Here is a 14,049-nt window from a genome sequence, read left to right on the forward strand (position 1 = left end):
GGTGGTCGAAAGGTTTCGTTTTCGCTCGACTCTGCGCGCTCGCCTCTGAGCCGCGCGCGCTTTGGAGTTCCAGTTGTTTCGTTATCGCGTCGTGCTGCGCTGGTTCTTAGCAGAGAGAATGCCACGTCTATGTGATGTCGTGGGATGCGCGAACGGTCCGCGGAACTTGGCCAAGGGCAGTTGCAGCAGTGAATCCAACGTTACTTATCACTGCGTGCCAACGAGTGAACCTCTCCGTTCGAAGCGGTTAAGTGCCGTACCTCTGCCACAGTGCGTTGGCAAATAGACGAAAAATCGCATAGTGTGCTCGCTGCACTTTCGTCCAGAGGATTACGAGCTCAACGGCGACTTACTGAAGTCGCGTAGAGTGCCTTTCAAAGCAATCCTTTCCCGTAGCGCTGTTCCGTCGGTCTTGCCTGCGTTTTCGCAAGCGCAAGAACAACTCCAGGTCGAAGACGGGGAGGTGAGTGCGGCATTTTGTTTTCATGAAGGAAAACCTACAAATTTGCGAATATGTACATCCATGGCATACAGTTGCCGTCGTAGTAGAATGCAACGACGCTGGCAGCGCGAGCACCCAGCAGCAGGTCACGTTCATCAGTGCTTAAAGGGAAGCTGAAACGGTTTTCAATTTCCATGAATTGCTGGGATTGGGAACAACAGACCTAATAATTTACGGTTCCGAATTTTTTTCTTTGTTTTGTTAATATAAGGGGCGGAAATCGCTTTCTAAATCACCCCCGCGGACACGCCCCCATCGCTTCCCGGAGCACCGGGTGAGGTGGTTGCCAGAGGAGAGAACCAGTGAGAGTGACGACATTCGCGGGGACCGAGCTGCCGGATCGGCGTGCTGGCATGTGCTGGCGCATGCTTCTTTCCATTCTGCGCTTTACTAAACGACGCTACGAGAGATCTCGCCGCTAACGCTCGTTTGTTTTCTTTCGCGATTTTCGTACTCTGTTCTTTCTTTCTGTGCTGCGTGAGTGCCTACAACCAAGGGCGCCCAACATGCCCTCGTTCTGTGCAGCATTCGGCTGCGCGAACACAGGCAGGCGAGACGATGTGGTGTTTCACAGGTTCCCGAAGGACAAGAAGGTTGCAGCGCAGTGGGTCCGTGCGGTGAGGAGAGATAAGTTTGTGCCGACGAAATCAACTGTGCTGTGCTCGGACCATTTCCGCGACAGTGACTATCATCGGAGCTTGACAACGATGCGGGCAATCGGTATTCCAGTTAAATCGCCGCGACTCAAGCCCGGCTACGCACTTCGTGCGTAGCTTCCACAGCGTTGCACGTGAGGTATGGAATGGAGTATAGGCTTGCCTAGTGACATTCGACGTACGGTTGCAGTTATCGTGTTTACCACATGGCGGTGCTAAACCTGCCTAATATCTTTATGTCAACACTAGCATGGAGCACGCATACCGATTCTTGATCGAGCCACAATCGCAAAGTCGTCGAACCATAGTATGATTATGGCACATATGATACCTCTGGCCATCTCTGGATGTGTATGATGAGCAACTTCCATGACTGTACCTCGCAGCACTGCATGTGCGCGCTTTGAAACGTGGCACTAATGTTCGCGATCGTGTATCAACACTAAAAAAACCACGGGACTTTAGACAAGCAGCGGCAAGGTGCTTGACATCGCGGAATTGCACCCGTGTTTACAATCAAATGAGAAGTTAGTGCTTCGGCATTCTTAGCGCAGCAAGTTCCCAGTGACACTTTAGCGCATTTTTCTCCCGTCATTGGAACGTGCAGTTACATGAAAAAAAAAAACATACATACCAGCCAGGCACGTACCCAGGGGGGGGCCCGGGGGGGCCCGGGCCCCCCCCGAAATCAAGTGGCATAACCCCCCCCCCCCCTCCCCGCCCACGCCACCACTCCTCACACATTCCTAAAGCGCCGCCAGATCAATGTTGAGACTTGGCAGCTGTTCATCGGTCAGCATTATGCTGCCTTTTTCACTCCTTTTAGATGGCGGTAGTTATCGGCGTCTCTTGTAATGTGAAGGACAGTTTTCTCATAGATTCCGCACCCGCGCGATTAACTCGAGATGCGTTCAATTGTCACCATCTATTCAACCGTCACGAGAGGGATGCGGCTGTTACTCAGCTGGTCTGTACTCTCATGGAACGAGTTGCGGCTGGAGAAAACGCCAATTGCGTTTAACTTATCCCTTCGCTTCATTATTTCCTTGAGTTACGGCTCGCTGCGACGCTGGCAGATGCCCGGAACCATATACACTTGACATGGGTTAGATAAGGTGGGAAATAAAATAATGTGAAAGAGCGTCCATCATGAAACCCTGCAATAACCCTTAAACCCATAAGTAAGATGACTGTCACCCATTACCTCGTCTGTTTTTCCCTAATTGTATAGCACTTTTCGTGCAAAATTGGCAACTGGAAACAAAAATCGCAAGGAGTTGAGAAATTAAGCGATCTACTAAGGGAGAGAGCCAAGGTAACAACCAAACTGCTAGCAAAAGCGAATAATAAATAAGTTAACCGTTGTTTATGAGAATATTTATGGATCAACATCTTTTTATTTAAAAAGGAAGTAGAGAAAACGCCGCCGGAAGTGGAGAACAATTGCTTGTTTGGAACCGCCTCACGTAGCCACTTCTCTGCTGTGCTTATGTGGGTGTTTTTCTAACCTTTCGCGGTGAGCGCAGTACGTCTAGAATCGCAGAGTCCTGCGCTCTACGCGGTTGTATGGGACTGGCGGCCGCACAGCGTTACGCAATTCGCGGAGCTGTCCAAACTGATCAACAAGGCGAAACAAATAACTGATATTCGAAACTATAACATGAGAAAGACTGAAGAAGCCATAAAAAATGAACGCAGCCTGAAATTAGTAAAAAAGAAACCTGACATAGGACAAACAATGATGTATGCACTAAAAGATAAGAAGGATAATATCATCAGCAATCTCGAAGATATAGTAAAAGCAGCGGAAAAATTCTAAGCTGACCTGTATACAGCACCCAGAGGAGTCACGATAGCTCACTTAGAAACAGTAATGAACAGGATACAGAAACAATCTAAGCACACGGATGCGAGAACACCCGTGTGCTTAGATTTAGGTGCACGTTAAAGAACCCCAGGTGGTCAAAATTTCCGGAGTCCTCCACTACGGCGTGCCTCATAATCAGAAAGTGGTTTTGGCACGTAAAACCCCAAATATCATCAAATATCATCTCCTATAACTAGCGATGAGGTCAGAAGGGCCTTGCAAGACATGAAACGATGAAGAGCGGGAGGAGAAAGTGGAATAACAGTCGATTTAATCAAAGGTGGAGGAGACATAATGCTTGGAAAACTGGCGGCTCTTTATACGAAGTGTCTATCGACTGCAAGAGTCCCAGAAAACTGGAAGAATGCAGATATTATACTAATCCACAAAAAAAGGAGACGTTAAAGAATTGAACAATTATGGGACCATTAGCTTGCTCCCAGTATTATATAAAATATTAACCAAAACAATCTCCAATAGAATAAGGGCAACACTGGATTTTGTCAACCAAGGGAACAGGCTGGCTTCAGGAAGAGATACTTTACACTGGATCACATCCATGTCATCAATCAGGTTATCGCGAAATCTGCAGTGTACAATAAGCCTCGCTATGTGGCTTATATAGATTATGAAAAGGCATTTGATTGAGTAGAGATACCAGCAATCGTAGAGGCACTACGTAATCAAGGAGTACAGAACGCTTACGTAAAAAGCTTGGAAAATATTGCTACATGCGTGTGGTATTTGTTTGCTTGAACGAGGCGCGTAGGCGCCATAACTCCAGAAAAGAGGAGGAAGAACGAACTGGGCTCGCGCTGTGAATCTAACCGGTCAGCGCTGCAACGTTTTTGTAAATATAATCTGTAAATAGTTTCTCGTCTTACTGACTCGTCCTTCACGAAAGAATATCTACAGAGGTTCTACAGCTACCTTAGTTATACAAAAGAAAAGCAGGGAGATACCTATCGAGAAAGGGGTCAGACAGGGAGACACAATTTCTCCAAAGTTATTCATTGCGCGCTTAGAAGAATTCAAGCTATTAAACTGGGAAGGCTTAGGAGTAAAGATCGACGGCAAATATCTCAGCAACCTTCGGTTTGCCAATGATATTGTTCTATTCAACAACAATGCAGACGAGTTACAACAAATGATTAATACAAAATATTAATCATATTAAACAAAATATTAATATGCAGAAGACGAAGATAATGATAAATAGACGGGCAAAGGAACAAGAGATCAGGATCGCCAGTCGGCCACTAGAGACTGTGAAGGAGTATGTTTACCTATAGGTCAATTAATCACAGGGAACCCTGATCATAGGAAGGAAATTCACAGAAGAATAAAAATAGGCTGGATCGCATACGGCAGACATTGCCAGCTCCTGACTGGAAGCTTTCCATTATTATTGAAAAGTAAGGTGTGCAATCAGTGCATTTTGCCAGTGCTGACATATGGGGCAGAGACTTGAGAGCAAGTTAAGGACCGCACAAAGAGCGATCGAACGAAGATTGCTAGGCATAACGTTAAGAGAGAAAGAGAGTGGTTTGGATCAGAGACCGAACGAGTATAGACGATCTTCTAATTGACATAAAGAGGAAAAAACTGTAGCTGGGCAGGTCATGTAATGCGCCGGTTAGATAACCGTTGGACCATTAGGGTTACAGAATGGGTACCAAGAGAAGGGAAACGCAATCGAGGACGACAAAACACTAGGTGGAGCGATGAAATTAGGAAATTCGCGGATGCTAGTTGGAATCGGTTGGCGCAGGACAGGGGCAATTGGAGATCGCAGGGAGAGGCCTTCGTCCTGCAGTGGACATAAAACAGGCTGGTGATGATGATGATGATGACGATGACGACGACGACGACAGTGATGATGATGATGATGATGATGCTGATGATGATGGAGGGGGTGGGCCCCCCCCCGAAAAAAAATCCTGGGTACGTGCCTGATACCAGCTTAAATTTCTAACGCGCGAGAAGGTGCACACATCGCTCTCGCTGTTGGCACACTCAACATCGTCGTTGCCGCCGTTGCCGCCATCGTTTTCCGTATCGGCTGTCGGTTCGAACATGTAGTACGGCGAAAATACAAGCTGTCCGAGACAGCGAGAACGTTCCATAATGCTTACAACTCAGCTATGAAGCCAGAACAGAGCAGCGGGCTACGCTCCGAAACGGCGGCGCCGACCGGCGACTGCCGCGAATGACGTCACAGCTGCCCCGACCAATCACGGGCAACAGCAGCGTTCGCGCGATGCCCTGAGGCGCTGGTGCGCGTTTCCTTGAAGAAACAGCCGTTTGCGTTTGTTTCCATCCTTTTTGAACCAGATATTCGTGTTCAGGGGACTCAAAACTGTTCAAGCGGTAGTTACGAACTCCCCGCGGGCTAGCGAGCGCGTTGAGACGCCTGGTGCGTTGTCATTTGACCTTACCTACGCGCAGTTAAACCGCAGACGAGAGCTTGCGCGCAAAGGAACGCGCATAACAAAAAAAATCACCAAAGCTACTATAATGCTTTCGCATTCCCTCACATAAGCAGTCGTAAGCGTCCCCGCCGAATTTTTTTTTTTTCGTAAGAAGCTTCTTTTGAATGTGCGCTTGAATTTACTGAAGTTTCGCTCCAGAAAAAGCCTTCACTGTGTTACGTCAAACCTTGACGCTGACGACAGCTCATCGTGGCAATGTAACAATTCACATTCATTCACCTTGAGCAGGCAGAAAACACAAGAGAGCAATCTTCCTGACCAAATTTTAATGAATCCAAACAAAAACAGAAACCACACAGAAAGGGATTAATGAACAAGCACACACATAATCTTTAGTATAAACGATGCTGCGAGACCTATTACCCGTTTCTTTTGAGCAACGAAAACAAGAATGCACCCTCACTAAATCCAAAATTGTTCATTCATTAAACCTGAACGTTAAAAACAAACAGCTCGTACGCAAGAAGAAAGAAATAAAACAGCAGTGCACATCACACCCTCAAGATTTCTGTGTGTGTTCCTGCACGGGGCACCGAATGATACCCTAATCTAAACGACACCGACGACACGATACCAAGACATAGCGAGATCTTTTTTTGGCACGGGATGGCAAGCTAGCCAAATCACATATAAACGCAATACAAAAGCAGAAAATGTACATAAAATGAGTCCCTCAAATACGACATGAAAAAATAAATGTTGAAAATCACACACAACAGTAGAACAATGGTGCAAAAAAACGTAAGTACATCGATGAAACCAATCTGCCAAACAAACTATTACACACTCTCGAGACAGGTACTAGTATTGCAATACGCCCAGGTTCCCCCCTCCGCGTTTTATTTTATTCATTCTGTAACGAGGGAGGAGGGGGGGACACTTACTCTAAAAGACAATTCGACGCACATGCACAACGCTTGCGCCGTAAGTGGATGGCCCGTAATTGTGGTAATGCAGCGTAGCAGATAAGGCTGGATCCTTGTGAATGCGAAACGAGCGCCCACGTGCTCTCTCAATAAACTGCGGAAATGGGCCCGTGGAAAGAGCGAGGTTTACAAGTGAAAGCCCAGCGTGAATAGATGCGCGTCGCGGTCGGAAACCATAAAAAAAAAAGAAAGCCACGGAGATGTGCGTCCAGTGCCGTTAAGATTGCAACTGAGATAAGAGTAAGCACGAATCGCCACGACCAACGGGTCGCAAACTTGCTGTACGTCTTGCCTCCTAGCAACAAGCTCTCAGTAGGTCGAGAAAAAAAAAAGAACGATATGGAGCGGACAATGCACGAGCAACTCCTTTATTCGACAAGAATCGCGTTGCCAAGTTTTTTTTTCTTTTTTTTTTACACTGAGCCTGTATTTACAATAAACGGAGAGCTTAACATAGTAATAGGCCGTATCGGTGTCGCAGGCAAGCTTTGATCGTTCAGTAGTGCAGCTTCTTAAGTAGCCTAGCAAGGCGTATGTCCTTCTCCCGTTGTGCGTAAAGCAACTTGTTCAAACCAACGAATAAATATCATTGACGGGCTCAATACCAGGCTGCAATACGTTCAACAAAGGGGTTCGTCGCGGGTAAACAACACCGTTCATCGTTGGCACAAACCTTAATGTTTTCCTATCCGTTTAGCATTTTCTGACTGTTCATATCTGGAGGGGGAAACGGCGCGTAAGACGAGAACAATGAAAGATCAACAATACATGCGCCGACTAACAACGCTGTCTTTATTGCAACAAGGCAATATATATATATAACTGGGACAACCCCCGCATGCGCCGATCATATCGTCAAGGATAAAAAAACTGATAAATAGTTCGATGTAAAAAGGTGAATCACCGACTTAAAAAGAAAAGTCGTTTTCCCTCAGGAACGGTCTACAGCGCACATTCTGAGAATGGGATTTATTGTGGACCGTCTAAAGTACACTGCAGACCATTGCTGAGGGAAAACGACTTTTTTTATCGATGATTCTCGTTTTTTACATAAAACTGTTTGTCAATTATTTGTTTATCCTTGACGATATGCTCGACGCATGCGGGGGAGCTGTCTTGGTTCTATATAGATAGCCTAGTTGCAATGAAGACAGCGTTGTTAGTCAGCGCATTTGTTGATCTTTCATTGTCGTCGTCTTACGCGCGGTTTTCTCGTCCAGACGTTAACAGTTCGAAAACGTTCAACCGAAAGGAAAACATTAAGGCTTGTGTCAACGACTACCGACGTCACCTTACCGTGGCGAACCCCTCTGTTGAACGTATTGCAGCCTGTTATGTAACACGTATTAGCCTAACCTCGATCCCTTATGCTGTTCACATGTTCTCGCGCATGCTTCACGACTGTTTCGAGCCCTTTGATCCACAAACTACGGCATGTTTGATTTCGGTTGGTCTTGGGAATAGCGCAGCACTACTCTGTTCTGACTGTATTGATACGTGTACTCCGACACGGGTTCACTTAGTTACTGTAAAATGAAACCACATTGTACTTAGGCAAGTCGCCAACACATGAACAAACAAAACGCAATAATACAAAACGGTCACTTCCAACCGCATCACAACATTCATCACAGTGCGGTTCACAAGAAAGCTAACTTTACGGGAGTTTGTGACCGAGTTATACTAGTTTAACTTCACCAGGGCGACACGTGCAAGCAACGACATCAGATAGACAAACTGGAAAGATGAATCTGTCCTGTCTGTATCTCTCCTGGTTAATGCTACTCGCTATGCTTGCAACTTCAGCTTGAATGGCGCAGCATTGTGCATATAGCAGATATGTCCACTGTACAAGTAAATGAACAGCCCGAGAGCTGTTAACAGACCAGGCACAAAGGTGCATCATAAAATGTCCAACAGCATATTTCGGTTCAACGACACCTTAAATGAGCCCTATGTAAATTGAGCAATCTCCACATGCACCTTCAGACTATCCACAAAGGTGGTTTTCGAGTATTGCAATTTGATTGCACTGATGACAATGGTGATGCTTCTGGTGTTACTGTCCTAGCCACATACAATTCGGCATGAAATGGTCCTAGCACAAAGCAATAGCATGTATCTCAAAACATGCAAACAGTGTTTTGCATATTGTAGTGGTACATTGCGATGCGGCTTCTACTTTACAGAGGCATATTAAATTGCAGCATGTCAACATCTCTCTTGTGTGTGTCAACTATTGCAGTAGCTTCCGAGTGCCTTACCTGCTCAAGCGCAGTATTTTAAACGTTCTGCTGAAAGCGTTTCTAAAGCAGCTTAAGCTAGAGAAATCTACTTCCAATCTGAATTTCTAAATTGCTGTAACAATACACAAACGAAACAACTTGAAACAACTTTGGCACTGATTGTTCCTAAGTATGCTAATGTAAATAACATTCATATTAACTCTTCAGGAACAAATTTCACGCTACTTGAGCTTGGTAAGGAACTATGAAATAATATATTCACACTGAGGAGAAGTCAAGGCACACTGTTCGCTGTATGTAACATCACAAAAAATTACTGCATATGCATCCCTTTTCACTGGCCAATACCAGCCAAACAGCAGTACTCTCAAAGAGCCTTATGCACTCAGCTTCCTGCATCTTGTGAGTTCCAAGGCCTAATCAGCACAGTAAAAGGTCTCAAAATATTGCACAGTACAGCAAAATGCAGTTTTGCTTTCAAAGGTAGAAAAACTAAGAGGCTCTTTGTTGTCCTGAAATTATCAGTTTCTTAATCAACTCATCAGGTAACAAAAAGTAAACTTATCAATGCAAATAAAGTATTACATACCAAACGTCAAGAAACTAGTTCTGACAACACTGATCACAGGCTTTCATAGTCAACTGTACAGCAAAGCCTGCATGTAGAGGGAGGGAGCTTATACAAGCACTCCTCATGGCCATTCTATGACGAATGGTTTTGATTGTCACTTTGAACGAGAGATTAAGGTACTATGTAAGGCACATGTGGAAACTATTAACAAGTCCATGACAGGGATATAGAACACAAGAAATGGCAAAAGCAAGCAGCATTGTTGTGATTCGGTGCACTGTCAATGCAGTAGCTCTGTATAACAGAAGAACCAACAGCAGCATCAATGCAGCTAAAAGGAAGGCACTAATAGGTAAATGCCTTGTGTAATACCCTGTGACCAGGTGAACTCCCTTTGCTGAACCATTTTTGCCATGACTACAGTGATGAAGGTGTTATTTCATACATAGAATTCATTAAAACCTATTGACCACAAGTGCATATACAGGGCCAGGCTTTTTGCGGAGCTTGAAATCACTGTACATCACTCAAGCTACTCCAAGTAACATAATTCTCATAGCAAGTCTGCTCTTTACAGTATGGTAGCTCATATGTGGAAAGTTTTGCTAAACCATGTAATAAAGTGAGGCTTCATAGCTTCCTACAATGGCACTCTCAATATGCTCATAATGCTATGACTACAATTCCAGCTTATCGTTACTTATCATTATAGTGTAGTGCAGAACACAAAACTTGAATTCTCATTGATGAGCCATCGACGAAATTATGGCAATTTAATGCTGCAAAGTGTCCAAACTTAGTTCAATGCACCACATATAAGATAAAGGTGTCTGTAGACAAGGAATTGTTATTAAGCAAATCTATGCAGAAAAGCAGGCACTGCAAGAATGAGCCCAGTGCTTCCTCACTACACACATTCCCAAATAGGAATGGCTCAGCATTTTGTAGCAGTCCCTCTTAATGAGAGAAAAAACGCCGAGAAAACGTTCAGTGATATCTATTGCTTCGGCAGACCCTTGAAGATGAGTCACTGTAACATATCCCTTTCAATGTGAGCAGCTTTCCGGAGGCGATGGTCATGATGCCAAAATACAAGCAAGCAGGGACTTTTTTGGCACATCAGATGCAACGCACCACAACGCACCAGCCGTCGTGGTGTGTACGAATGAAATGGATATGATAGGTGACTGGGTGTGAGTAGCAAAGAATCACTGGGCAAAAACTTCACAGCACGAAGTCCTCGGCAACATCGCTGCTCAGGCACAGTAAACATATATTGCCTGCCATTGAGCATAGCGGGTGCACTGCGCATGGGAGTTACAGAGCATCCGCTGCTCGATGCACTATGCACATCAAAAGTAAATGAAACACGTTTCTGCAGCGTAAATGTAGCAACACTAAACTTAGGACGACACCATGCCGCATCGCTGGGAACAGGGTGCACTTCGCGTTCACGCACAATGGAGGCACTTTTACAGCCGCGCATGCACACAAAGAGTCCGTCGCATTCCACTAGCTCGTACGACAAGGCATTTGCATCGCAGGAACCACATTTCATTTATGTTTGGTGAGCATGTACCCTAAGCAACTCTCAGCCGAGCAACTTCAGTCAATTCACGCGAGTCCCGCTTCATAACGAAAGGCTCATTAAATTCGACGCCCTCTGCTCTGCCGACTGGGCTGCGCCAATGGGATCCAGGGCTGGCAGTGACGTCGAGACATAGTGGCCGTTGGTCTGTTGCCGCAGAACTCCTCCGGCGGCACTGTAGGCCATCAGTGAGGACAGCGTCATGACTGCGGGCACGCGGCTGACGGAAGCAATGCCAGCGCTACCGGCTTGACTAGTGGGCGCCATAGTCGTCAGCCCAGCTGTGCTGAAGTTGAAGGGTAGGCTGAGGCTGATGTGTGGCAGTGAAGTATTCTTGCTCATCAGATTGTTCATATCGGCTGCAAAGGCAAGAGAGGGACTCAATCGAAGTGGATAGACCAACATGATGCACAAACTTCAGATTCGCATGCAGAGAGTGGCCATACGGGCGGAGACTATCTAGGAAGTTCGGTAGAAAAATTCGACATGTTACCAATGCTTCACAGACTTGTGTTCCCAGAACAAATCAATCCACACACAAATGATTCACGTCAACACGAATGCACAATATGACCAACAGTGTTCGTGTTTCAAAATGTCCACTGCTGTATAGCTTCCGAGAAAAAAACGTGACTGTCCAATAGCACCAACTTGTGCAAACCCAGCATACAGAGTGCCTCCTCACTTCGAGCTATGAAGCCTTGCCTTCGTGAAAAAATTGTAGAGCTAAGCACTGCCCACACCACTGCAAATATGTGCTGGTTGTCGTATTCTAAATAACAACGAATGAAAGTGCTTAGGCCTGTTATAAGGAGCTTCTATATTACCCACAAATCAGCACATAACGAGACCCACAAAATATTCTACAAATGAGAAACAATGCTTCCCTAACAGGCATGACAACACACACTATCTCGGTCAGAAGCTAACCTACACATTGAACACAAGCAGTATAGAAAAGTATAAGCGAGGCAAGTACTTGGCAAGACTGCAAATGCTGAATATATTCTATGTGAAGATCATAAGAAGCCAACAAGCACTGACACTAAGGACAACATAGGGGAAATTACTTGTGCTTAATAAATGAAATAAAGAAACGATAAATTAATGCAAATTAAAGTGGATAAAGAAACAACTTGCCGCAGGTGAGAACCGAACCCACAACCTTCGCATTTCGTGTGCGATGCTCTACCAAATGAGCTACCGCGGCGCCGTTTCCCCAGTGAATCGTTTCCCACGTGGGCCGATCCCGAACTATCTTCGGAATCGGCCCACGTATGGGGAATGCTTAACGCCTGCTTCACCTCCGCCGCGGGTTGGCCTGGTGGTATTCACTATCTTCGGGATCGGCCAACCTATGGGGATTGCTCAACGCCTGCTTTACCTCCACCGTGGGTCGGCCCGGCATTGCACTAACTTCGGGATCGGCCAACGTATGGGGAGTGCTTAACGCCTGCTTCACCTCCGCCGCGGGTCGGCCCGGCATTGCATTAACTTCGGGATCGGCCAAAGTATGGGGAATGCTTAACGCATGCTTCACCTCCGCCGCGGGTCGGCTCACGAATGAAAAATAGTTGGTCTACGCCCACGGAGACTAGATCCGCCAGAACCTAGCCATAAACAGCTTCACTATAAAAAAGGTTGCAGAAGAACTTCAGTTTGGCCTAGTTCGTGTTTACTGCATATCATATTGACCGCAAATAAAGACTGGGACAGCGGAAAAGAACAAAAAAAAAGATTCTACCCGTGTCGCTTTTGTGTTCTCTTCCGCTGTCTCCGTCTTCATTTGCGGTCAATATGGTATGTAAAAAAAAAGAGGTTGCTATATTCGTCCACCTTTAGTTTTATAAGTTCACTTTGGTTAAGGCCACACGATCAGTTATGCAATGCCCAAAACACGGCGACCATCGTGTTTCTTAATGCTACAATCGCTCCCGGCGCTTATAGTAAACAAAGGCATGGCATTCGAGATTTGCGTTCGTTACTTCGGGGGAGCCGTCGGTGGGGGTGCGTCCTGGACATCCCCCTCTATTCTGAATAAAGTCCTTCGCTGCCGTACTCACCCATGGCAGGTTCGGGTATGCGCGTGGAGCCCAGCAGCTGAGACTGCTGCTGCGAGTGCTGCTGACCGTCCTGGTCCTGGTGCGCTGGCTGGGGCTGCTGCGGCGTCTGGTCGGCCGTGCCCGTCGACAGCAGGACGTTACTGTGAGCGGCAATGGCCGCCGCAGCGACAGCGGCGGCTGCGGCTGCCTCCACCTTCACGATCGCGCCACCGCTCGCGCTGCCAGCTGCTGCGCTCTTGGGCTTGCGTTTCCTGGTCTGGATGCTGTCCTTCTTCATGGCCAGCGGCCGGTTCACCTGCGGACGGGCAACGGGGGCAACGGAAAAAGTTGTTCATCCCGCTAAGCCTAAACTCCCTTTCACATCAAAGAAAATTAAAACTTGTCTCCATTGTTTTCCGGCCATCAGAGGTACGTTCGCACAGAGAATAAAAGTAAGCGTGATAACTGATTAGTTCGCAATTGGTTTTCTGAACTATCTATACAACTATCTATCTGTCTACCTTGTTTGAGTGTTCGCGCATGCGGTCATTGATGAACCGCCCCCCGTTTACCGCTATAGAAAAGATTGTTGCACGAACACTTAAACAGGTTTCAAAAACAAGCCAGAGATTGGCAATTATCACTGCATTGCAATGAATTCGGCTGCAAGCCGTCTTTTAAAGATGCGACCTATTTGTCAAAATACCGCGATGACCACGCACGTCTTAGTTACGAAGCCTTTCATATTCACAATAGAGGCAGCATGTGTAAGCCTCCCCTCCATTACTCTCCTTCAGACGGATATAGCCTTCCTATCTCATCGATCGCAATTTATTGAGCCATCGTATTCTGAATTTTCTATTGCGTTTGTGTTTTGAGATAGCACTAGAGTATATATGAGGACTGAAAGAATAAAGACATTTGGTTGTTAGTCAGCGCTGTTGTCTGTGTCCCTCTCTTCGTCCTGTTCAGCACTGTTTACTGCTCGTGATTACGATTCCTTGAGCAACAGAAGGTCAAACTGCCCTATCTTGAATTTCGCGCCAGGACCTCGATCAGCACCAGTACGTCAGTGTGACGTCGCGGACTTCAAAGAGACAAAAGCGCTTATGAAAAATTGAAGACTGTAATAAATAAATAAATATGTAAATAAACAAGT

The 14,049-nt window shown here is 46.1% G+C and overlaps 1 protein-coding gene across 3 annotated transcripts in view; it reads right to left on the bottom strand.

Moving 5' to 3' along the window:
* Positions 1-5,768: 5,768 nt before the first annotated feature.
* LOC135906846 (uncharacterized) overlaps positions 5,769-14,049 on the bottom strand; it is a 62,687-nt gene continuing 54,406 nt past the window's right edge. For all 3 annotated transcript variants that reach the window (XM_065438447.2, XM_065438446.2, XM_065438448.2), the window contains exons 5-6: positions 12,912-13,206; positions 5,769-11,207 (exon numbers count right to left, since the gene is read on the bottom strand). In XM_065438447.2, the coding sequence (XP_065294519.2) occupies positions 10,891-11,207; positions 12,912-13,206 (612 nt within the window). In that variant the 3' untranslated portion in view covers positions 5,769-10,890. The remainder of the gene's footprint in view (positions 11,208-12,911; positions 13,207-14,049) is intronic.

This window comes from Dermacentor albipictus, chromosome 5, assembly GCF_038994185.2.
Source record: "Dermacentor albipictus isolate Rhodes 1998 colony chromosome 5, USDA_Dalb.pri_finalv2, whole genome shotgun sequence".
NCBI classification, from domain to species: Eukaryota; Metazoa; Arthropoda; class Arachnida; order Ixodida; family Ixodidae; genus Dermacentor; species Dermacentor albipictus.